This window comes from Psittacula echo (genome assembly GCF_963264785.1).
Source record: "Psittacula echo genome assembly, chromosome: 27".
NCBI lineage: Eukaryota > Metazoa > Chordata > Aves > Psittaciformes > Psittacidae > Psittacula > Psittacula echo.
Genome location: NC_137762.1, coordinates 1,722,297 through 1,745,338, shown reverse-complemented (window position 1 = coordinate 1,745,338; position 23,042 = coordinate 1,722,297). Strand labels below are relative to the sequence as shown.

The 23,042-nt window shown below is 56.3% G+C and overlaps 1 protein-coding gene across 1 annotated transcript; it reads left to right on the top strand.

The window, feature by feature from the left end:
- Positions 1 to 2,249: 2,249 nt before the first annotated feature.
- Positions 2,250 to 16,554, top strand: FAIM2 (Fas apoptotic inhibitory molecule 2; the record flags this gene model as incomplete). The annotated part of the gene is made up of 12 exons (XM_080635415.1): positions 2,250 to 2,264; positions 3,705 to 3,885; positions 6,531 to 6,634; positions 6,769 to 6,833; positions 7,416 to 7,469; positions 10,436 to 10,486; positions 10,919 to 10,958; positions 11,435 to 11,472; positions 12,508 to 12,595; positions 13,228 to 13,323; positions 14,855 to 14,908; positions 16,405 to 16,554. The coding sequence occupies 12 exons, from the start codon at positions 2,250 to 2,252 to the stop codon at positions 16,552 to 16,554; spliced, it is 936 nt and encodes a 311-aa protein (XP_080491541.1).
- Positions 16,555 to 23,042: the final 6,488 nt, after the last annotated feature.

Genomic DNA, 23,042 nt, shown 5'->3' with positions numbered 1-23,042 from the left:
CCACGAGCCCAGCCCAGCTTCCTCAGCTTCAGTTTCTGTCCCTGGCTGGGGACCTGCCCAGTTTTACACCTCTGCTCAGCCCAGAGTGGAACGAAAGCCCTTGAGGAGCTTGTGGTTCCCTTCACTGGCTCTGAATAACCCTGACAAGTTTTTGCAGCCCCTGTGCACTTGAATAGCTGGGGCTGGGCTCTGCCGCTGCCAGCTCTGCATTGCTGGGCTGCATTCTTTCACTTCCAGCTCATGCTTCCCTCTTAACCCCTCCATTGCCTCTGCTCTGTGGGAGCGGAGCATGGGGATGGGCTTTTCAACCTCCTTCCCTTGCACACTCTGCTTAGGGTGCTTGAAGTGCAGCCAAGCCCTTTTTCATGCTTCAATGCAGGGGCTTCATGATGCTCGTGGTCCCTTTAGCCCCTTCTGCATGGGCTTGAATTGACAGCACTGCTTCAATGCAGGGGCTTCATGATGCTCATGGTCCCTTTAGCCCCTTCTGCATGGGCTTGAATTGACAGCACTGCTTCAGTGCAGGGGCTTCATGATGCTCCTGGTCCCTTTAGCCCCTTCTGCATGGGCTTGAATTGACAGCACTGCTTCAATGCAGGGGCTTCATGATGCTCGTGGTCCCTTTAGCCCCTTCTGCATGGGCTTGAATTGACAGCACTGCTTCAGTGCAGGGGCTTCATGATGCTCATGGTCCCTTTAGCCCCTTCTGCATGGGCTTGAATTGATAGCACTGCTTCAATGCAAGGGCTTCATGATGCTCATGGTCCCTTTAGCCCCTTCTGCATGGGCTTGAGTTGACAGCACTGCTTCAGTGCAGGGGCTTCATGATGCTCCTGGTCCCTTCAGCCCCTTCTGCATGGGCTTGAATTGATAGCACTGCTTCAGTGCAGGGGCTTCATGATGCTCCTGGTCCCTTTAGCCCCTTCTGCATGGGCTTGAATTGATAGCACTGCTTCAATGCAGGGGCTTCATGATGCTCATGGTCCCTTTAGCCCCTTCTGCATGGGCTTGAACTGGTACGAGTGAGCAGATAAACTGATTAAATTCTTGTACCTGTATTACAGACCTGGGAAGCTCATTTGAGGTGTGATGTTCATGGCATGACGAGCACTAAAGACTTGGAGGGGCTAGGGCAGGAGCAGAGGGGGGATATGGAGATACAGGGGCACAGCTCCCAGCCTGAGCGTGGTCCCAGAACGGTGCTTTCATTGGTGGGAACCCAGCGCAAGGCTCTGCTGACGGCTCTCCTCCATCACGAGCCTGTCTCTTCGTGTGTTTGGGTAGAGGGTGTGCTGTGTTTGTACTGCCTCTTCCTCTGTCCTGGGCAGGTTTTCTGCCCATATGAAGCAGTTCACTGTGTAAAGAGACATTTTTCCCCCTCCTGCCTGCTGCCTGTGGGGCAAGAGGAGATGTCTCCATCTCCCTGTGCCCTCGAGACTCCAATCCCTGCCCTAGACCCTGTCATGGGAGGCAAAGCCTCATTCACGTTGTGCTTCTTCCATTGGAGATGCTCCGGACTGGATGTTGGGCTCTCATTTTAGCCTCCTTCATGGGCTTGAGTTGATAACGCTGCTTCAGTGCAGGGCTTCATGGTGCTTATGGTCTGCTGGGTGCCCTGGGACCCCTCCAAACCCTCCTTATGCCCCCCAGTGATGCTGCATCACTCCAGAGAGGACAAGGCATATGGGGCAAATGAGCCTTATCCTCTCTTTCCCCCTCCATGCAAAGCCTGGGAAGGGATCCAGTGCTTTGTGTGGTTTCTCCCTCCTGCTTTCATGTTATGGAGTTGAGCTCAGGCCTTTCTCCTGCCCCACAGGAGCCTCCAGCCCCCCAGGACAGCCCATGTCCTGTGCCCAGCCCATGCAGCAGCACAGGGATGCTGCAGCAAAGCATCCTTCCCATCTCCTTCCTTTTTGCCATCCCAGCCCCGAGTCCCGCATCCCCTGTACTGCTGCTTCCCACTCCGTGTCCCTGCATCCTCCACACCGCTCCTGCTGGCCGCTCGCTCCCGTTTTAGCCGTTTCTATCCCGGCTTCCCCTGTGCTGCCGGCTGGGAATGGTACAGTCCCTCCCTCCGTGGATGTTGCTAGAAGGTGAAGGCATCAGCGCAGGCTGCGGAGGCTGCGGCGGCTGCAGCAGCCCCGAGACATCCCTGGAGAGGGGTGGAAGGGACCCGACGAGGAGGCTCAAGCTCAGCCCCGGCCCTTTCCCAGCTCCTGCTGCTCCGGCAGCATCACCAGTGAGGAGCCATGACCCAGGGGAAGGTAGGTGGGAGGCCAGTGCCGGGTGATGGGTCCTGCTCGCGGGTTGAGAGGGGAAAAGTGCGTTGAGGGGAGGGGGTAAAGGGATAGAACCACTGTGGGGAGGGGAGCTGGGTACCAGAGCCCAGCTCAGGGCCATGGGGGGGCAGTTTCCAGCGGAGGGGTTGTGTTGTTATGGGGCTGGGAGCTGCTTGTCCTGGTGCTGCGGGTGCAGCTCAGCTCCTGCTGTTGGACCTGTGGCCGTTGACCCATCCCGATGTCAGGGAGCTGATGGGGTGCTTGTGTTTCCCACCAATGCCCCTCACAGCCAGCACTTGGCACTTGCTCTCAGCACCTCATCCCTGGTCCAGGGAGCTCTGGTTTTGGGGTTCTCCGATGCTGTGAACCCAAGGGAGGGCGGGGGGGTTCGTGCATCCAGCACAATGCATCGTTGCCATGACAACGGCGGCTGGAGGCTGCCTGGATGCAGCAGCACCATCCTTCCTGCATCTGCTTGGGTGCCTTTGGAGGGGTCTTGTATGACACTGACCACCCTGTACACAAGGGTATGTAATGAAGGATGGGGTGAGGATGGTCCCTATGGGCTGGCAGATGAGGTGGCACTGTTATCCCGATGCAGCTGGATCTGCTCCTGGTGCACATCCATGTGCCTGGCGTAGCTTTGGTTTAAGCCCTTCTTACAGGGACTGTGCCCCCTGTTGCAGTGCTGGTCAGCCTGCCGCCTTCATTTTGGGCTTCTCCCTGGTTCCAGCCCCACATCCCTGTGATCCATGGGGATGCTGACACTGAGCTGGCATCCCCTTTGGCAGCAAGGGTGGGAAACAGGCTCAGATCTGACAAAGATCTCGAAGGTTAAAGGGGTAACGCTGCCAAGGAGAAGCAGGTTCTCAGGTAGCCTGAGGATGCTCTTTGCTTGGGTTACACGGTCGGAGGGATGCCAAGGTCCCTCAGCTGCACCTTCACGTTACAGCGAGCAGCAAGGCCAAGCCTCCGGATGGACAGGGAGGAACCAGCTAGAAGGAGATGTTGGGGGCATCAAACCAGAGCAGTTGCTGGGGGCTGTGGGTGGAGATGAAGGAGTTCAGGGGGTTCTACCCAGCAACTAAAGGGGAGATTTAGAGAGAAGGAGGCTGAAAAGCAGAGAATTCTCTGGATGTTTCCCAGCATCACTCATGAGCCAGAGGGACCAAGAGGACCCAGGGCAAGGCTGTGTCTGCCTCAGACCTAGGGGCTTGTATTTTCCATCCCCTTTAACATGTCCATCTTTTCCCTCAAAAGCATCCAAAACTGCTCCATCCTGGGCGTGCAGGATGAGTCCATTGAGTTGCTGAGGGTCCTTCCAGTGGAGGGCCCCAGACCTCCCTCCGTGCCCCATTGGGTCCCCATTGCAGGCTGGTTCTGTGCTGGTTGGATGCTCTAACCGCCCCCATCCCTCCTGTGCAGCTCTCGGTGAATAACAAACCCCCCAGCTCCGAGGGGCAGGGGGAGAAGAAGGAAAATGCCTCGGCTCCACCAGCACCTCCAAGCTACGAAGAGGCGACAGCGGGAGAAGGGATGAAATCGGCTGCTTACCCTCCTCCTCCCTCAGTCCCATTGCACCCCAGCTGGGCTTACGTGGACCCCAGTAAGTCCTTGTGTGTCTGCACTCAGGGGTGCGGAGATTCCCCCTATGGGCTTGTAGAGAAGAGGGGATGCAGGGATGCGGTGCCTGGGTTGGTCCTTGGTAGAGCTAACCCTAGAGCTGCAGCTCTAAGCCGTGTATGTCTCTATATGTAGTTTCACCCAATCACTAGACCACACTGAGGTGGGACTAAGCTCCAGCACTCCCAGTGCTGGGATGGGAATAATCCCCTCTCCCAGCCTGTTCCCAGAGCTTGGAGCCACACTCCTGGCTCTGCAGGCAGCAGCTCCCTCCCTCCATCTCTGGCTCCAACCTGGCTTTGAGAGAAGCTGCTGAGCTGGCAGGATCAGTGCGGTCCATCAGTGATGTCCGGCTGCTCTGAGGCTGAAGCAGCTCCACTCGAGGGCTCAGTTGTTCCAGTGTGAGGCTGATTCCTCAGCAAACAAGCAGCTTTTCTTCCCTGGGTGCTCCTGCTTGGTCACGACACGGGGACAAAGGCTCCACTGTGCCCTGTGCAGGGGAAGGGTTGGGTAGCTCCAATGGGATGATGCAGGAGCCATGGCCAGCAAGTGGTCAAGTGGTGGTGGGGTGGCCAAGTGCTTGCTCAGCACAGATTGAGCTGGAGGGACTGGGTTTAATGTCGCTTGAGTCCAGTATCTCTGCTCCATCCTCTTCCTCTGCTGTGCTTTGCCTGCCTGTTCCATCCAGTGCGGATGGAGATGCTTAGGGAAGGGGACAGAGCGAGTGAGACCCCTCTGAGAGACGTGCACTGATGGTTTCACAGGCTTCTCACCCCTGTTTGCTTTCAGGAGCCAGAAACAGGGGGATAAAGAACCTCCCAGCTTGCTCCAGCAACCCTCTGGCTCTTCCCTACTGATGGATTAGGATGAGTGAAGCCCAAATGGGTTAAGGATGCTGGGATTTGGGTTATCCCAGGGACCTGGTTAGGTGATGTGTCACCTCTTGCCCCCTCCCTGACAAGCCTGGCAGGATTCCCTGACCCCTGCTGGTGTTTTCCTCTGATTCCATGTTCTTCCCCCCTTTCCTCAGCCATGCTACAAGCTCCTGTCCCAGGACCTGCAGGGACACAAGCCATGGTGCTAGGTCTAACAGCTTATATGGGACTGGGAGCAACTGGAAAGAACTGGCGTGTGTTTTGGGAGCTTAGGAGATGCTGCGTTGCTGCCTTGGCTGTGGCCACGGATGGGAGGTGATGGGTGCCAGGGAGAAGGGCACCCTCCATTCCTCCGAGGCACTTAGGTGTCTCATATGGTGTTTAGATGCCTTGATGGCTCTGACAAAGGAGGCATTGAGGTGTCGTGGGGATGTGGCCCTGGGGTGCTCTCAGCCCTGCGTGGTGATGACAGCTCTCACAGTAATGAAGGGAGGATGCACTGCCCAAGATTCATCTCCACTGGGGCATAGAAGGAGGCACATGAGGCTGATTAAGCACAAGAAGAGCACAAGGGCTTTGTTTCCTGCTGTGCGATGAGGCTTTCGCAATGAGAGCAAGCAACTCGGATGGGTAAAACAGAGCAAATCCAGGAGCAAAGACCTTGGGTTTGGCTTTCCTGGCGCCTGCAGCCTGTATCCTGAGGCTGAGAGGGTCCTTCCGCCTCCTGCCTGGAGGATGTGAGCATCACTGAGCTACAGAGCTTTGGGAAGGAGGGGAGGCATCAGTCAAACGTGAGCATAGAGCTGGTGCAATCGCCTAAGCCTGTGTTCTATAGGAACCCAGGCGGGGAGAACACTGATAACACTGAAGGGGATGTTTGCAGGAGAAGCAAATAGCACAGGGGGATGATGCGCTGAGCCAGCGAGGGTTCTGTGTTTGCTTTAGGGTTTCTCGAGCCTGAGGTTCAGGAGATGGAAAAGGCCAATTTCTATCATTGGAGCCTCTGATCTCAGCTGCTGCTTTGGGTCTCTCTTGCAGCCCCTGCCCTGCAGCATCCTCACTGCTGCCTTCATCCGGCAGCAGAGGTTTCCCAGTGTTTCCTTCCCTCTCCCTTCAGGCAAAGTGATGCTCCATGGTCCAGCCTTTCTCCTTGCCCACCTGCAGGGCAACTCCAGCAACAGGAGCTTGTATTGCAGAGCCTTCAGCAGGATGGGGTTGTGGGGGGTGATGATTTGGGCTCAGGCAGTCACTGCTGTTGTTTCCCCCTTGTTTGAGCTCGCTGTTAACTGGTTCCCTGCATGGAAATGGGATCTAGGGATGGATCTTACGGAGCAGCCGGTTGTAAGGAGCTTCTCTTTGAGGTGAGGGCACAAGATGCAGACAGAGCCTGAGCGCCAGCAGGGAGGGAATCCTCGGCATGGGAGGTGCTGAGTCACAGCTCCGCTGGGAGATGCTTTAATATTGAGTGAAAGCTGAGCAAGGATCCGACAGGAGCCCTCTAATTCCCATTGGAGATCCGATGTCACCATAGGCAGGAGTTAACCCTCTCATCCTCACCGTACACAGCATGGTTTCCCCTCTGCTCTCAGAGATGGTCCTGATAGGATGGGATGAGGTGGGAGCAGGGGGCATCCCAGCAAGGCAATGAGAAAACCTTGGAATGTGGGGTTCCCAAGCAATCCCTGGGGCCAGGTTAGTGCAGCCGGGGAGGGAGCTGGGAGCTGGGACCTGACCTCTCTGGCTTCTGCTCCAGGCACGAGCCCGAGCTACGGCAGCAGTGGATACCCGGGGGACACGGAGATGCTCACCACCTTCAGCTGGGATGACAGGAGCGTGCGCAGGGTCTTCATCAGGAAGGTAAGGGGCTGGAATCCCAGCTTTCCCTATGGAAGCAGGACACCAGGGGCCCTTGGAGGGACCTGGCTGCAGTGGTTTGGCTGCCTGGGAAGCAGAGAGCCCATGGGTCACCCGTGGGCTTCCTCTCATTGCAGGTTTATGCCATCCTGATGGTCCAGCTCTTGGTCACCGTTGTTATCGTGGCTTTCTTCACCTTCTGGTAGGTCTCTTGTGACGCTTTGTCCCGTGTGTGACCTGCTCCTCATTGCCTGGGGGGGTTCTGGAGGTACCTGCAGCTTTGCCACGTGTGTTCCAATGGGAAACCAAACCGGGGGGACCCCCGAGAGGTCTTTTCCCTCTGTCCTGTGTATCCTGGCTGCTCTCCCCAGCCAAGAGGCCTCGAGTGTGAACTGCTGGGTTCCTCCTTAGGGGAGTTCTCCCAGATGGGCTTTGGGCTGGGGTTCCCTCCCCTTGCAGGAGCAGATCCCCCCCCCGGGGGTGATGAAGGCTTTGGCTCATGTTGCCTGCAGGGTAAATAATGCATCACTGCCGGCGCCTTGGTCTCGCTCTCAGAGAGGGCAGCGGCCGTTCCCAAGCTCCGGTGTGCAATTGAGAGCAGCGGGGCCACTTCATGACCTGGCAGCTTGAGTTTCCTTCCACTTGGGAAGATCCATGTGTCTGGGGGGGGGGTTTGTGTGTGTTTTCCTTCCTCATCCGCTGTGCTGCATCCCCCCATGTGTGTTCCCAGTGCTTGGCTTTTCTAATGCTTCCTGCTCAGCACCCGTTCCCTCTTGTCTTGCAGCGAGCCCGTCAAGGGGTACATCCAGACCCACTCTGCCTGGTACTGGGCTTCCTAGTGAGTATCTCTGCCTTCTCCTCTGGCCACGTGTGCTCCAAACAGCTCTGGATGGGGCTGCGGTGATGGGGATGTAGCTTGCATGTGAAGGATTGCTCCGATGTGTGTGCAGGGGGGAGCTGGGGAAGTTCATGGATAACGGAGGTGAGAAGAGGAAAATCTCGTTGAAATGAGTGCAAACCATGGGAGATGCTGCTCCAAACGCTTCCAGAAAGGAAGCCCTACAAAGCAGGCTCCAAGTAAAGACAGGAGTGGTTCCTGCAGAGCAAACTTGTAGGGAAACAGGGCAGAAACCCAGCTCTGAGACCCGAGCGGTACCCTGGAGGCTTCGTGTTGGGGTTGTCCCTTTGAAAACAAGGAGATTGCCTGGTTTTGCATCACACGCCTTGGTATCCATCAGAAGTGAAGGAGGGTGCAGGCAGTGAAGGGGCTTGTGTGTGTGTTTGGAGGCATCAGGGTGTCTCTGGCTGTGTTTGGGTGGGATTGGGTCCCATCATGGAGCCGCTCTCTTTAGGATGCTATTCCTTAGTCAAGCATGGTCCCAGAGCTCAGCTCAGAGGTGGTGCTGGCCTATGTGCAGTTGTGCTGCTTTCCTGGATGCCGCTTGTGTTGCTGCTGCTCGTGAAGCATCAGGGATGGGATTGCCTGAACTTGGGTTAATGTGTTCACACCCAAAGCATGAAGCATGGCCAGAGCCGGAGATGAGACACCACTTGTATAACTGAGAAGAGACCCGAAACAGCAGCAATGGAAGGGAGCAGGCACCAACACGCCTCTTTGCCCGCCAGGGAAACTGTGTGCTCCTCCTTGGCCACTTGGTAGATGGGAGAAGCAGAGTTACCTTGGAGAGAGGCCAGACTGAGCTCTGCTCAGGTCTGTGCCTTGGCCTTCGAGTTCATCACTTGCAGCTTCCTGGTCAGCAGCGTTTGCCTCTTCCTGTATTTCAATAGACTCATGGAATCATGACCATGGAATGGGCTGGTTTGAAGGGACCTTAAAGCTTATCCAGTTCCAATGACCTGCCATGGGCTGGGACACCTTCCACTGGAGCAGCTTGCTCCAAGCCCCTGTGTCCAACCTGGCTTTGAACACTGCCAGGGATGGGGCACCCAAACCTTCTCCATTGAACCCATCCCAGCGCCTCAGCATCCTCACAGGGAAGAACTTGCTCACATCCAACCTGAACTTCCCCTGTTCCAGTCTGAACCCATCACCCCTTGTCCCATTGCTCCAGTCCCTGATGCAGGTCCCTCCCCAGCATCCTTGGAGCCCCCTTCAGCCACTGGAAGCTGCTCTGAGGTCCCCACGCAGCTTCTCTGCTCCAGCCCCAGTGTTCTCAGCCTGGCTCCATGATGGGTCTGCATCTCCCTCACACACAAAGATCCCAACCCTATCGACACCTCTAACACCAAAGTGGATGTTGTGTTCTCCTGCTGGGGTGATGGAATCAAGCGAGAGCAGATGCCACAGGGCTTGCAGTGGAGATGCACAACCGCAGGGGCTCTCCTTGCTCCCTGTGTGCTTTCCTTCCATCTCCTCAGCCGTGTCCACTCCAGCTTTCCTGGTTTCCCAGTGGGAGGGCAGCGCTCAGCGTTATCTCTGCTGCGTTTCCCATGGCCCCCGGGGTTTGCCGTCACGTTCCTGTGTTAGTGCGGAGCGAGTGGCTATCGAGAAGCCATCGGCACGCCTGGAGCCTGCTTCCCCCTCCGGGTGCTGGGTGAAAGCAGGTTCCCACCATGCCATAAGCCAGCAGCCTGTGGAAAAACACCCGGAGCAGGGAGAGCATCCCCCGTGTGCTGCAATGCTCGGCTGCGCTGGGCTCTGTGAGAGGAATAACCCCCTGCGACCTGCGGGTGTCAGGCTGGGGTCTGCGAGCTCAGAGAGTCAGGGAATGATTTGGGATGAAGGGACCTTAAAGCTCATCCAGGTCTAATCCCCTGCTATGGACAGGGACACCTTCCACTGGAGCAGCTTGCTCCAACCTGGCTTTGAACACTGCCAGGGATGGAGCATCCAAACCTTCTCCATCCAACCCATCCCAGTGCCCCAGCACCTTCACAGGGAAGAACTTGCTTACATCCAACCTGAACTCCCCCTGTTCCAGTCTGAACCCATCACCCCTTGTCCCATCGCTCCAGTCCCTGATGCAGGTCCCTCTCCAGCATCCTTGTACCCCCTTTCAGACGCTGGAAGCTGCTCTGAGGTCCCCACGCAGCTTCTCTGCTCCAGCCCCAATGTTCTCAGCCTGGCTCCATACGGGAGCTGCTCCAGCCCCTGAGCATCCTCGTGGCCTCCTCTCCAACAGCTCCATGTCCTTATGCTGAGCACCCCAGCACTGCACCCAGTGCTGCAAGTGGGGTCTCACGGAGCAGAGCAGGGGAGCAGGATCACATCCATGAGTGGCTGCTCACGCTCTGGGGATGCAGCCCAGCACACAGGAGGGGTCTGTGCTCAAGCACCCACTGGCCTTAGTGAATCCTTCTGCTTTTGAGCCCCTCCTTGAGCACTGCTGCAGTAGCATGGGACCAGTTCCCCTAACACAGCCCTTAGCAAGTCGCTTTCCCCAGCCCTGTGAACCTTGGCTCAAGCGCTGCTGAGATGCAGCCTTGATGCCCCCAAGCCAGGAAGTGCCTGGAAATGGAGCAGACTTTGTCCATCTCCATTCCTGCAGCGATGAGGTGCCAATGAAAGCACCTTGGGTGCTCCATCTACCCTGGACCTGAATGCTCTAAACCCATTCAAAGGTGTTTGTGTTGGTCCCACCTTGGGACTGCCTTGTGCAATGATGCAGAAGCGGCTTCAGTGACAGGTAATAACTGACTTGATTCCCACCCAACATCGGCCACGGTGTTTGCAATCCAAACAGTGCAGCAAAGCCCTGACACTTATCTGGAGACTCCTCTCCTGCATTAACGCTCCACGCTTGGCTTTTCCTCCCTAAGCTCCTCTTTTCCTCCTCTTTGCAGCGCTGTTTTCTTTGTGACCTACTTGATCCTCGCTTGCTGCTCCGGGCCCAGGTAAAACCTTTTCCTTTTGGCTTTCATACAGCAAAGGATGAGTTTCCCTCTTGTTTCAAGCATCCCCTGCAACGTCAGAGATGCAGGGTCAGGCTGACCTGGTCCCACTGTAGTGGCGGTGCTGGGAGCTGTATTTCCAGCCTGATGCTGCAGCAGGGCATGAAAAGCTGCACTTAGACTGCATCACTGTGGAGCTCTGAATGCTCACCGAATCCTCTGAATCCTACTGCAGAGGATGGTCTTTGCTCTCCATGGAGCAGAGCACTCATCACTGGGACATCCCTTATCACAGGGATGTGATGGTCTCTTGGTCCAGGAGCACCCCAAACCCGCTCTGATCCCCACCAGGATGCCTGTCCCCTCGCACCACCCCTGCCACAGCCCTTTATGTTGTGCTACCCCTGCTCCTCTGACCGGTTCCTTCCCTTGCAGGAGGTATTTCCCATGGAATCTCATCCTGTTGAGCATCTTTGTAAGTAGCACGTGTGGACCACGTCTGCCCTGGCCCTGGCTCCAAGCAGGGGAGATGATCCACACGGATTCCTGCAAAAGCAGGAATTTCATCCTCTCCTTGCCCTGCTCTTGAGCTGAGGAGCTGTGATTGAGCTGGGTTGTCCAGCTGGTCACTGGTGGGAAGTGGGGTAGGTGCTGGTGTCCTGTACAAGAGGGGTAGAGTCATAGAATCAGCTGGGTTGGAAAAGACCTTTAAGATGACCAAGTCCAACCATTACCCCAGGAAAGAGGGATGGAGAAGGCGACCTTCTCCTTTATTTTAACCTGCCCCATGGGCATCAATCACTGCAGGATTAGGAACTATGTGAAAACTGCTCCTCTTGAGCATGCATGAGGTTTCGCTGCCCTTATCTCTGTACCTGGAACGTCTCCTCTGTTCTGTGTCTCTCCCTGGGATAAGAATGCAGAAGTAACGTGGTTCTTTTCCCCTCCCAGACTCTCTCCATGGCCTATCTCACTGGGATGCTCTCCAGGTAGGTTGAGCCCAGGTCTCTGCATGCTTCTGGTCCTGTGCCCTGCAGAAAAGCCTCCCCTATGCCTGAAATAGACGGGTCGCTGCTGCCTGGAGCTCTTCCAAAGCCTGAGCTTCCCTATTGGAAATGATCTTAAAGCCAAGACCTGTGGTGGCATCATCCCCTTCCCTGTCACAGCTGAGGCACACATAGCTCTGGGTATGCTAAACCCTGCAGGAGAGCACTGGAGAGCCAGGGACAAGGCAGACCCTGCATGGATGGGCTGTAGGCCACCACATTCCCTGTGGTCTCCCCTTTCCCACTCGAGCACATGGGGCTGCAGTGGGACACGGAGACCTTTTCCAGCACATTCAGGGTTTCTGTACCCTTGCTCCCTTGTGCCTGCGTTGTTCCTGTTACAACAGGGCCAGGCTCAGCCCTGGCTCACGTGGGGCCCCGGTGATGCAGCAGCTGAGCCAGTGGCTGGGGATGGATCCGTGCTGGGACAAAGAGAGCAGCAGCTTCACTAGCGAGGGGGGGAAAGTGCCGGTGATGCTGCTCGCGAATCACACCGAAAGGGTGATGGAGACTGCCTTTTCCTAGGGCTGAGCACCCAAACCAGTGCTCAGGCACTCAAACCAGCTCCAACAGCCTCTCCTCGTTCACATCCCTCCTTTTCCGAGCACATCCATAGCCTAACGGTGGTTGCAGCTTTCCCATTGTGCTGCAGTGATATTTGCCATTCTATTTTCATTCCCTCCCCATTTGAATCCTCCCCCTTCTCCATCTGTCCGTGCACGGGGAGCTGTTTACAGCACGTCCCCATCTCTGCTGCTCCTGAGCTCCAGATGTGCCTCCTGCCCACCCTCCTTATTTAAAGCAGGAGGAAAACCCAGCTGCTCTCTTTGTGGTGTTCCCTACTCTTCCCTTTGCACATTAAAGGGGGACATTGACTATTTCAGTGCTATTTGTGCCCCTGGGATTCACTTGCCCTGCACATCTCTGCCGAGCTGCTGTTGTAACCCCTCTTTGCCCATGTCCCTGTTGATTTGGCAGTTACTATAACACCAAGTCCGTCCTCCTGTGCCTGGGGATCACAGCCCTGGTGTGTCTGTCTGTTGTGATCTTCAGCTTCCAGACCAAGGTGAGACTGTGCTGCTCAGCCCCGCTGGGAGCAGCAGCTCACACAGGGTCAGGCAGTGCTGGGGTCTGCAGGGTCCCGGATACAGGAGCAACCGGAGGGATGCTGGGGTGGAAAGTGGAGGTTGAGTATGAGGGGTGAGGGATGTGGCAGGGTATAGATGGGGCTGGAATGAGGGGGTTAGGCTGTGGGGTACAGAAGGCACAAAGGTGTATGATGGGCTTCTGGGGCTGAGGTAAATGATGAGTGCTGAGCCCTTGCCCGTGGCAGTAAAAGGGGTATGGAAAGTGTTTGGCTCTGTGTGCCATAGAATCACAGCACGGTTTGGGTTGAAGGGACCTCAAGAGCATCCAGTTCCAACCCATCCAACACATCCCCCCTTGTCCCATCGCTCCAGTCCCTGATGCAGGTCCCTCTCCAGCATCCTTGTAGCCCCCTTCAGACACTGGAAGCTGCTCTGAGCTCTCCACGCAGCTTCTCTGCTCCAGGCTGGTGCTGGGCTGTAGGTGCAGGTGAAGCGGGATGGGTTTGCTGCTGGAGGTCCCCCCCTATGGCCCTGGGGGGCAGGTTGGGTCCCCTCAACTGCCCCATTTCATCGCTCTGCCCCTCTAACGTGCTGCTCTTCAACCCCACAGTTTGACTTCACCTCCTACCAGGGGGTGCTTTTCGTGATGCTCATGGTCCTCTTCTTCGGTGGCATTATCCTGGCTGTGATACTGCCCTACCAATACGTGAGTAACCAGCTGTGCCCTCCATCCCCACCATCCTGGTGTGAGGCTGGAGCTGAGCTGCCTAAAGCAGGGCCTGGATGGAGAGGGGGGTCCCAGTGCAGAAGGAACAGGCGGTGGTTGTACAGTCGGATGGCGGGTTGTAGGACAGCACTGGGCTGGGGCTTCTGTCCTGGAGCTGGGTAGTGACCCCATGGCATATCCCAGCCCAGTGCCTCAGTTTCCCCTCCAGTAACACCAGTGTAATGAGCATGTTAAAGCATTGTCCTGCCCCATGGGGGTCTCTTGCTCCACATTCAGGGCAGCACAAGTGCCATGAGGTGTCTGTCTGTCTGTCCAGACCTGGCTGTGTTCACACCACACCAGCTCCTGAGGCTCATGGATCTCTGAGGGTGATGATGAGTCCTGGTGAAGAGTGACCACCTTGATGCTCTTCCCACTGCTCTCACATGGGTCCATCCCCTTCCTATGGCCTCGCCGGTCACTGCTGGCATCGGCTGTGCTTGTGACCCCATTGCATTGCACTGGGAGCTGGTTGTGACCACACCTGGTAGAGGCTTTGCCGTGACAGGACGGGGTGTCTGGTCTCCATCCAGGAGTGTCCCATTGTGTGAGCTGTCACCCGGAGATGGTGATGAAAGAGGGAAGGTGTGCGGGGCTGTGCAGCCACCATCAATCACCCCCAGCTGGAGGCACCCAGCTTCCATCACAAATCACCTCCAAATCCCTGCCATCTCGCTTGGCTTTCCTGGGCACCTGAGTCACGCTTTAAGGACCAGACCTGCACAGACACTCCCTGGTGCTTGCCCTGCGGTTGCTCTGCTGATGGACTTGGGGCTCCAGGTTGGGCAGCTTGGGTTCTGGTTGTCTTGGCTGGGGATGCACCGCTCCCCCTGTGCAAACGTGCGGGTGAAGCAGCTCCCAGCGCCGAGCCGCTGCCATTAAGCTGTTGAGACAACTGCTCTTTATCTTGCAGTGTCAAGATAAGCGTAGCTCGGGGCAGGCTTGTAATGAGCTTGTCTCTGAGGAGCAGGGTGCGAGCCGGGGTTGAATCAGCTCCATGCGGGCGCCTCCTCCATCAGCGCTGCTGTGCCGCAGCGGGAGCGTTGCTCCTCATCCCAGTGACTTTGCTGGGGCTCCAGCACTTGGACACCTTGAAGTTGGGTCTGGCTTTTGGAAGGGTTCCGTGTTGCTTCCGGTGGGATCAGCCTTGTCAGGGTAACAAACACCTTGTGGAGCTGCCGCTAAAGGTGTTTCCATCAGGGTAATGCCAAGAGTTTTCCATAGGGACAGGTGGTGAAAGAGGCTCTTCAGAAACCCAAATGGGCACCAAGGCCGTAGTGAGAGGGGAAACTGAGGCATGGTGACGTGTGCTTTGCCAGGGGAGCATCCACCGTAGGAACTGTGCAAGTGATGCGAGTCCATCCCGGGCTATCAGAGCCCTTTCCCTCCCTTAGAACTCAGCCCTCTCCTGCGCACGTCCTCATGGAGCAGTTTCCCCCCAGGCACTGACTGATGGATTCCTTGCCTTTAGGTCCCTTGGCTCCACGCGATCTACGCTCTGCTCGGTGCCATTATCTTCACTATGGTAAGCGGGTGCTGCTCCTGGGAATGCGCGGGCAGGGAAGGCAGCAGGATCGCATGCTTTTAGCCTGGAAGGGGAAGAGTGAAGTGTTGGGATTGCAGAGCTCAGGAGTAATTGCAGTGACCTCAGCCCCATCCCGAGGTGTTGGTGTACGTGACAGCGCCGGTGCAGAGCGTGCTGTCATGGGCAAGCCCATGCTCTATGCGCAATGCAAGGTGTGAACAGCAGAAAACACCATCGATCCAGGGTAAAAAGGAGAGGGAAAAGACAGGACCAAGCTGCAGCAGGGCAATGGGAGCCGGGATGCGGGGTTCGGAGGAAGCAAAAGTCACCTTGGAGCAAGCCAAGGACTGGGGATGAGTTGGACCAGCAGGAAGCCAGCGGGAGGCCATGGTTTGGGTTTAAGGTTCATTGCAGGCAGGGAAAGCCCTGAAGCCAGGCAGCTCCTTCAAGGGACGGTGAAGAGGCTCCATTGCCCCTCATTGCTCCCTGTTGGTCCCTCCTGCGGGTGCCTTCCCGGAGCAAGTCCCAGCAGTGCCGTGCTTGCACCCAGCGATGGGAGGTGTCTGGGAAGATGCTCGGTGTTACCCGGAGGTGGGGGGGTCAGGAGGAGGCTGCCTTGGGCTTCAAGGCGGTGCCCACTGGGCACGTGGTGAATGAGAGCAGTTGAGCAATTGCATTTATGAGCTATAAAAGTCATTGCAAGGGAGCTCGGCTGTTCCTGCCGTGATTCATGGCTCAGGACTGCTCCATAAAGTACAGGTGGGCTCGACATCATCTAATTACCCCATAAACTTCAGTCAGGACCTGACAAGGAACCTTCAGCCCAGCCTGATGGTATCTGGAGAGATCAGCTGGGATTTATGGCTGGGGAGGGCAGAGGTGCCACTTGACCCCAGGCCATGGCGAAGGTGCCAGCCCTGGAGAGCTCTGTCAAGGTGTTTGCTGCAGAGTGAAGGGGAGATGGGAGAAGATGCTGGGCTTGAAGCGATGCCATGAGGTGCAAGGCTTTGATTCCCAGCTTTGATCCCGTGTTCCCACTGTGCTGGTTTCAATGTGCCAAGTGGTAGTTGGTGTTAAATCCCCTTGGGATCTGGGGTTTCCTGCTCTTATTGTCCTGGTGGTGCTATGTTGGGTCCAGGCCACCTTGTTGTGTGGCAGCTTCTGAAGTGAGGATGTTGGGAATAACAGGTCGTAGGAACAGGGAGAACAATCCCAAAGCGGATCCTGGGACACATTTGGGATGGATGAAGCATGAAGGAAAAGGCCTGGAGTGACAATTGGGCTCTGGCGTTGAGTGTTAAGAAATGAAGGAAGGGGAAAGTTGCAGCTTGTTCAGTGCCTTATTTGGAGCCTTTAAGCTACAGCTACAGCCCATAAAAGGTGGCTGCGTTTTGCCCTGGGTGCACTGAAGCAACTGGGGGAAGTCCTCTGTGCTCTCTCCTCCCTGTGCCAAACCTCCTTATAACTGCGCTGCCTTTCCCCCGCTCTTCTCCCAGTTCCTGGCATTCGACACCCAGATGCTGATGGGGAACCGCCGGTACTCGCTCAGCCCCGAGGAATACATCTTCGGAGCCCTCAACATCTACCTGGACATCATCTACATCTTCTCCTTCTTCCTCCAGTTCTTTGGCTCCAGCCAGGAGTGAGTGCAGCGAAGCAGCAGCTCGGCTGCCAAGACGCGAGCGTTTGAAAGAGGTTCCAAGCAGAGGGTTAAATCCAACCAAACGAAACCAAATCCACCCTTTCTGGCCCCAGCTCCATCCATCCAGCTGAGCAAAGCCCCTGGATGCCCCTGCAGCTTGTACATACGCTGTTAGGTCTTTGTGAGCCAGAAAGCAAAGCAGGGCTTAAGTGTTCTGTGTCTTCTGCTCCCTTCATCCTCCTGAGCTCAAACCAGACCAGAGGCGTGAGACCATGATCTTCTTCTCCATAGAGGCTGTTGGAGTCGCCTGTCTGAGTCCTGCACCTCTTGGGCTGCAGAGCAGCTCTGCAAAGGGAATAGAACATTAAGGAGTAGGGAATTTTGCTAGGAAAAGCAGCTGAAGGAAGGGGAAAGGCTCGGGGAATCCTTTCTCTCCTGCATCCATTGGGAGAGAGAGATTCCTGATAATGCCTGCTTTTAGGAATGCAGAGCATGGGATCACCTATGGATGCCCCAGCAAGCAGTCCTCCAGGCACAAGGGAACCTGCTGTTTAGGACGTGCGGTCTCTTTGGGGACATCCCTCGTGTCCCCAAAGAAGGAATTCTTGTGTGTCCTTTGCTGTGGGGCGGGGAATGTTCTTTCCTTCCTTCCTTCCCAGGGTGGGATAACAGGATGTTCAGTGGTGTGGATTTGCCTCCCACCCAAGGGAACAGGGAGGTCAGTTCTCCCTGAGGAACCTGGGAGAGGTGTGATCCCATGGGAGGATTACTGACAGAGATACAAGAGGCTGATGTTCAGAGCCTGCAAATCTTAACGTGGGCAACGAGAGGTCACATCCTGCCACCCACCATAAGGATCCGATCCTTCCCAAACCACCTTGGTTGTGTGAGATCAATGCATTTAAATGGTTACAACCCCCAGACCGAGGTGAATTGCTGCTGCCCCAAACCAAACCCCACTGTTAGCCCCTTCCTCCTGCTCTGGCCCTTTCCCAGTTCTCCTATCCCAGGCAGGGATGTCAGTGAGGGCACTGGTGGTAACTTTCCACCTTGCCCTTGCTCGCATTCCCCTCTTTGGGGGCTCAGCTGGCTAATGTCTAACCCTGCAGATAAGAAGCCTTTTGCTCTCATTCGAGACGCGATCCCTGCTGCTGATAGGAGCCCTATCTCCCATCGCCCCGGGGATGGCAAATGCGTCACGGAGCTGCCTCCAGCGCGCTGGGGACGGGCTGAGCCCCAACGCTCCATCCCGCACGTTCCTGTGCCCCGGCTTTTCCCCTTCACATGTTGGATCCTGCGGCCACACGTGCTCTGGGCACGGGAAAGTTACTGCACGGAGGGAACTGCTTCACCCCCCTGGCCGTGCTCATAGAGGGGTGCAGGAGACACCTGCACCTGTAGCTTCCTCCTCAAAGCGACAAGGAACCCAAATCCCAAGTGGTTTTAGGGAGAAAGGAGACTCCTTTGCGTTGCATTGCCCTGATTTTGCATTGTATTGTATTGGTTTTTGCATTGCACTGATTTGGCATTGCACTGATTTTGGATTGCACCGCACTGATTTGGCATTGCATTGCACTGATTTAGCGTTGCACTGATTTTGCATTGCATTGCACTGATTTTTCATTGCATTTCATTGATTTTGGATGTCATTGCACTGATTTTGCATTGCATTGCACTGATTTGACGTTGCACTGATTTTGCATTGCATTGCACTGATTTTTCATTGCATTTCATTGATTTTGGATGTCATAGCACTGATTTTGCATTGCATTGCACTGATTTTGAATTGCATTGCACTGATTTTTGCATTGCATTTCATTGATTTTGAATGGCATTGCACTGATTTGGCATTGCTTTGCACTGATTTTGAATTGCATTGCACTGATTTTGCATTGCATTGCATTGACTTCATGATGCACTGATTTCTGCAGAGAAAGACACAGATTGAATTGCTGAGCAGGCAGAATTGGGAGAGGGGACAGCATGGGAAGCACCTAAAAGTTGATGGAATAGGAGTTTAGAGCAGGAATTTTCTGGCTCAGACCCACGCAGGCACCTCTGGAATAGCAGATTGTGGCCACCTTGTGCTCACAGCAAAAAGCCTTTGGGTATTTCCACTTTCCAGCTTTTGAGGAGGGAGAATGGAGCGATGTGATGAGTTCTGCCTCTGACATAGTCCCAAACCTCCTCCTCTGGAGGACAACCCAGCCCAGAGCCCTGCAGCCCCCATCTCTGTACTGGGACCCCTCAGCCTGGCCCTGGGGAGGAGAACACGGAGCTGATCTCTGGATCTCTGGCTCTCTCCTTCTGCTGTGGAGGGATTTCGCTGCTGCTTCATCCTGGCTTTGTGCTCTGGTGTGGCAAAAGCTTGCATGGAACCTGCTCCATCTCAGGCCACTCCAATGGGGATGGCTCCTGCCCCTCCATGCATGCGTCCTGTGCCCTCTTCTCTTGCCTCCATCCAAGCCACTTCCTCCAAAAGCCCCTGGGCTGAGCAGTGAGTAACATGCTCAGGGAGGTGGAAGTCCTCATGAGGATGAGTAACACGGGATTAGGGGTGGGATGTAGCTTATGGGCACGTTCCTCTGGGTTCATCGCCCATCCACGCAGGGGAGGTGCAGGGCTGCTTCTCTTCCTCCTGTGGATGTCCTTTACCTGCGCTCTGCCCCCTCTGGGCTCCGTGTCCCCTGCTCCTTGTGTCGGGTGAGCTCCTTGTAAATAGGGTTTTGTATTTTCTTGGGACATTGCTAATAAACTGGTGCAAAACTGCTGGTGCGAGGTTTCCTTGGAAGGAAGGGCTCAGATGATGCTTCATCCCCTTAACATGGGACATAGAACCAAGACCCTGCTATTATGGCCCCAAGTTCTAATGGAGACCATTAAAGGAGACCTCATTAAACCATTAAAGGAGACCAGGCTGCCCCTTCCTTGCTTATGGCCAAGGAACAATCAGATGCCCCCAGCTCCAGCACAAGCGTCATGCATGAGAAGTAGAATCTTGGCCTCAGCCAGGTTGGAAAAGACCAACCTCTTCTCCAGACTGAACCCCCCCAGGTCCCTCAGCCATTCCCCATCACATTTGTGCTCCAGGCCCTGCACCAGCTCCTTGGCTGCTTGGGCACAAGCTGCTCATGTTCAGCTCCATCAACCCAGGCCCTTTCCCATGAGCAGAGTCCAGTCACTCTTCCCCAAGCCTGGAGCATTGCATGGGGTTGTTGTGTCCCAAGTGCAGGACGTGGCACTCCGCCTTGTTCAACCTCATCCTATCGGCACAGCCCATGTGTTGGAGACCTAAGCGCCAAAGAGCATCCTGGGTGAGGATCCTGTTCTCTCTTAGACTGGGTTTAAGTGGCACAGGATGCAAACACCAGTAAGTGGGGATGAGCTAATTTTGTGGGCAAGGCTTGTGCTCAAAGGGCACATTGTGGAGCTCTGGAAAGCAACCTGGTGTACTACTGGTGTAGAGCGATGTACTACTGAGGTACTACTGATGTATTGATGGAGAGTGATGTGTTACTGATGGAGAGTGATGCGCTACTGATGTACTACTGATGTAGAGTGATGTACTCTGATGTAGTGATGTACTACAGATGTACTACTGATGTAGTGATGTAGAGTGATGTACTACTGGTGTACTACTGGTGTAGCTTTCTCAATGGTAAGTCAACGGGGAAGAGAAATGCCTCCGGACAGCAATTCACCTGACCTAAAGGAAAGCCACCACTGGGATGTGACAACTCCAACCTCTCTCCATCAGCTTAGGAGGGCTGGTTCTCTCCATGGAGAGCAATCCCAACTGCAGCACCTTGGTCCAATGCTCGGATGCAGGTGTGGGATTTGTTTCCTGAAGTATGGAATTCTGGGCTTCCCACCCCACAGCTGCAGGAGGAGGGATTTCTGCAGCAAGGAATGCTTTTCCCTGTGTTTTCCAGGGTAACATTCTGCTGTGGAACAGGGGAAAAGAGTAATTTGGCTTCATCCAGGTGGGAGCAGCCCGAGCTCCTGAAATGTGGGATACAGGAAGGATGCTGGAATAGAGGAAAGGATCGTGCTGTTTCCCATTCCCATGACAGGAATTTGGGAGCCATAAGTACAGCCACAGTCAGAGACCTCAGACCCCAGGAATTCCATGCTGGAGAAGGGAGACGCTTTTATTCGGTTTTCCCCATCTTTCTGCCATCCCCCCCTTTCCTTGCTTGAGGCATTTCAGAGGATGGGTTCTCGCCACTGTGCAAGGGATCCCTGGGGATCCCTGTGGATTCCTTCTTGCTTCTCTCACGGCAAAACCAAGCTGCAGAAGGGCCCCGTTGAGGCAGGCGCCGTTCACCTGCATTCCTGAGCTCCTGGCGCCCTCTGCTCCTCATCCTGCGGATACAGAACAGCAGGAATCCAGCTTCCGCGTCCCGAAAGCCTTCCCCCTCCCAACCCTTTCCTTCCTTTAACCAGGAGCTTTTCGTTTTGCTCTGCTGTAAAACCTCCTGCCCATGGGGGCGTGGGCAATCCCTTGCTTAAATGCAGCTTAAACAACATTTATGTGTTATCGTTATATACATCCATATCTTTATATACAAATCTATAGAAGCCTTTACAAGCAGGGAACATCAGGCTGCCCCCATTGGCTCTTCCAGGGCTGAGGTGCCTATAGGGCCCCTTGGGGGGTGTCTGTGGGGTGTCTATGGGTCAGTGATACCTATAGGAACCTCCAGTGGGGGTCTGTGGGGTGTCTATGGGTCAGTGGTACCTATAGGACCCTCCATGGGGTTCTGTGGGTTCCGAGGGCCAGGGCCCGCGTCCGTCCGCCCGCCGCAGCGCTCCGGACCCTTCGGAACCGCTCGGCAAAACTCGGGTCCCGGCAGCGTTCGTTTTGTCGGGGCGCCGCTAGGTAGCGCCGGAGAGCACTCGGCAAGGTTCGGCGAGGTTCGGAGAGGCTCGGGTCCGCTCCACTGGGCTCGGCTGCGCTCGACAAGACTCGGCTGAGCTCGGCAGAGCTCGGCTGAACTCGGAGAGGCTCGGGTCTGTTCCGCTGGGCTCGGCAGAACTCGGGGGTGCTCGGCTGGGTTCGGCAGTTTTCGGCTACGCTCGGCAAGACTCGGCTGGACTGGGCAGGGCCTCTGTTCGGCAGAACTCGGCAGGATTCGGCTGGGTTCGACAGTATTCGTCTGATCTCGGAAGGACTCGGGTGGGCTCGGCAGGGTCGCCCCTTGTGTCCCCCCCGTACCAATACTCCCACTTGTGACCGCCCCATGAAAACACCCCACTTCTGCCCCCCCCGGTGCAAATACCCCTCCTTGTGCCCTCCCAATTCAAATACCCCCCTTCGTACTCCTGTAGTGCAAATGCCCCGCTCGTGTTCCCCCCCCAGTGCAAATACCCGCGGTTTGGGGGGGCCCAGCCCTCCCCGTGCCTCAGTTTCCCCATGTCGGGGGGGTGTTCCCCCCATACTCACCGCAGCTGCAGGGGGGCCCCCCTCACTTGATGCTCAGCCGGGGGCGACAGGAGGGGGGGCAGCACGGGGGTGGGGGGCAGCACGGAGGAGGGTGACAGGGAGGGGGGCAGCAGGGTGGGGGATGACAGGGAGGGGGGCAGCACGGAGTGAGGTGACAGGGAGGGGGACAGCAGAGTGGGGGGTGACACTGGGGGCAGGTGGGGGGGGTGTGACAGGGCGGGGGGTAACACTGGGGGCAGGTTTGGGGGGGGTGGCACAGGGGGTGGTGACAGGGAGGGGGGCAGCAGCAGGGGGGGTGGCACGGGGGGGGGCAGCAGAGCGGGCAGCAGGGAGGAGGACACGAGGGAGGGCAGCAGCAGGCAGGGGGGGGCCCCCCGCAGCGGTGGGGCCGGGGGCCCGGCCAGCCCAGCCCCATGGTGGCACCGTCCCCCCCCCGCGTGACCCCCCCCCCCCACCGCGAGGGATTAACGGCCCAAAGCCGCTGAGCCTGGGGGGGGGGGGCAGGTCACGTGGCAGCACCCATGGGTGCGGGGTCATGGGGGGACATGGAGGACATCGGGGACAAAGAGGGGAGGGATAAGAGGGGGGTGACAGTGGGGGGTCAGCGGGCTTTAGGGGGGGCTTTGGGGTGCCCCAGGGGTTGTGTGTACATGTGTGCACATGTGTGTACATGCGTGTTCATGTGTGTGTGTATAGGGCACAATGCGAGTAGCACACACGTGTATCTCAGCCAGCTGCATGTGGGTGCAGGGGTGACATACGTGGCATCTGCAGTGCGTCAATGGGGACTGGTGTGTGTGTGTAAGCGTGTCACCATGGACACGCCATAGGCTCCATCCCAGCCCCTGGCTGGTGGTGTGTCTGAGCCATGTCTATGTCATGTCCTTGCGGTGTTCATGCCATGTTTATGTCATGTCTGCGCTGTGTCTGTGCTGTTTTGGTGCTATGTACATGCCATATCCATGCCATGCCAGTGCCATGTCTGAACCATGTCCATTGCATGTCCATTCCGCTACTGTTCTGTGTCTGTTCCTTGTCCATTCTGT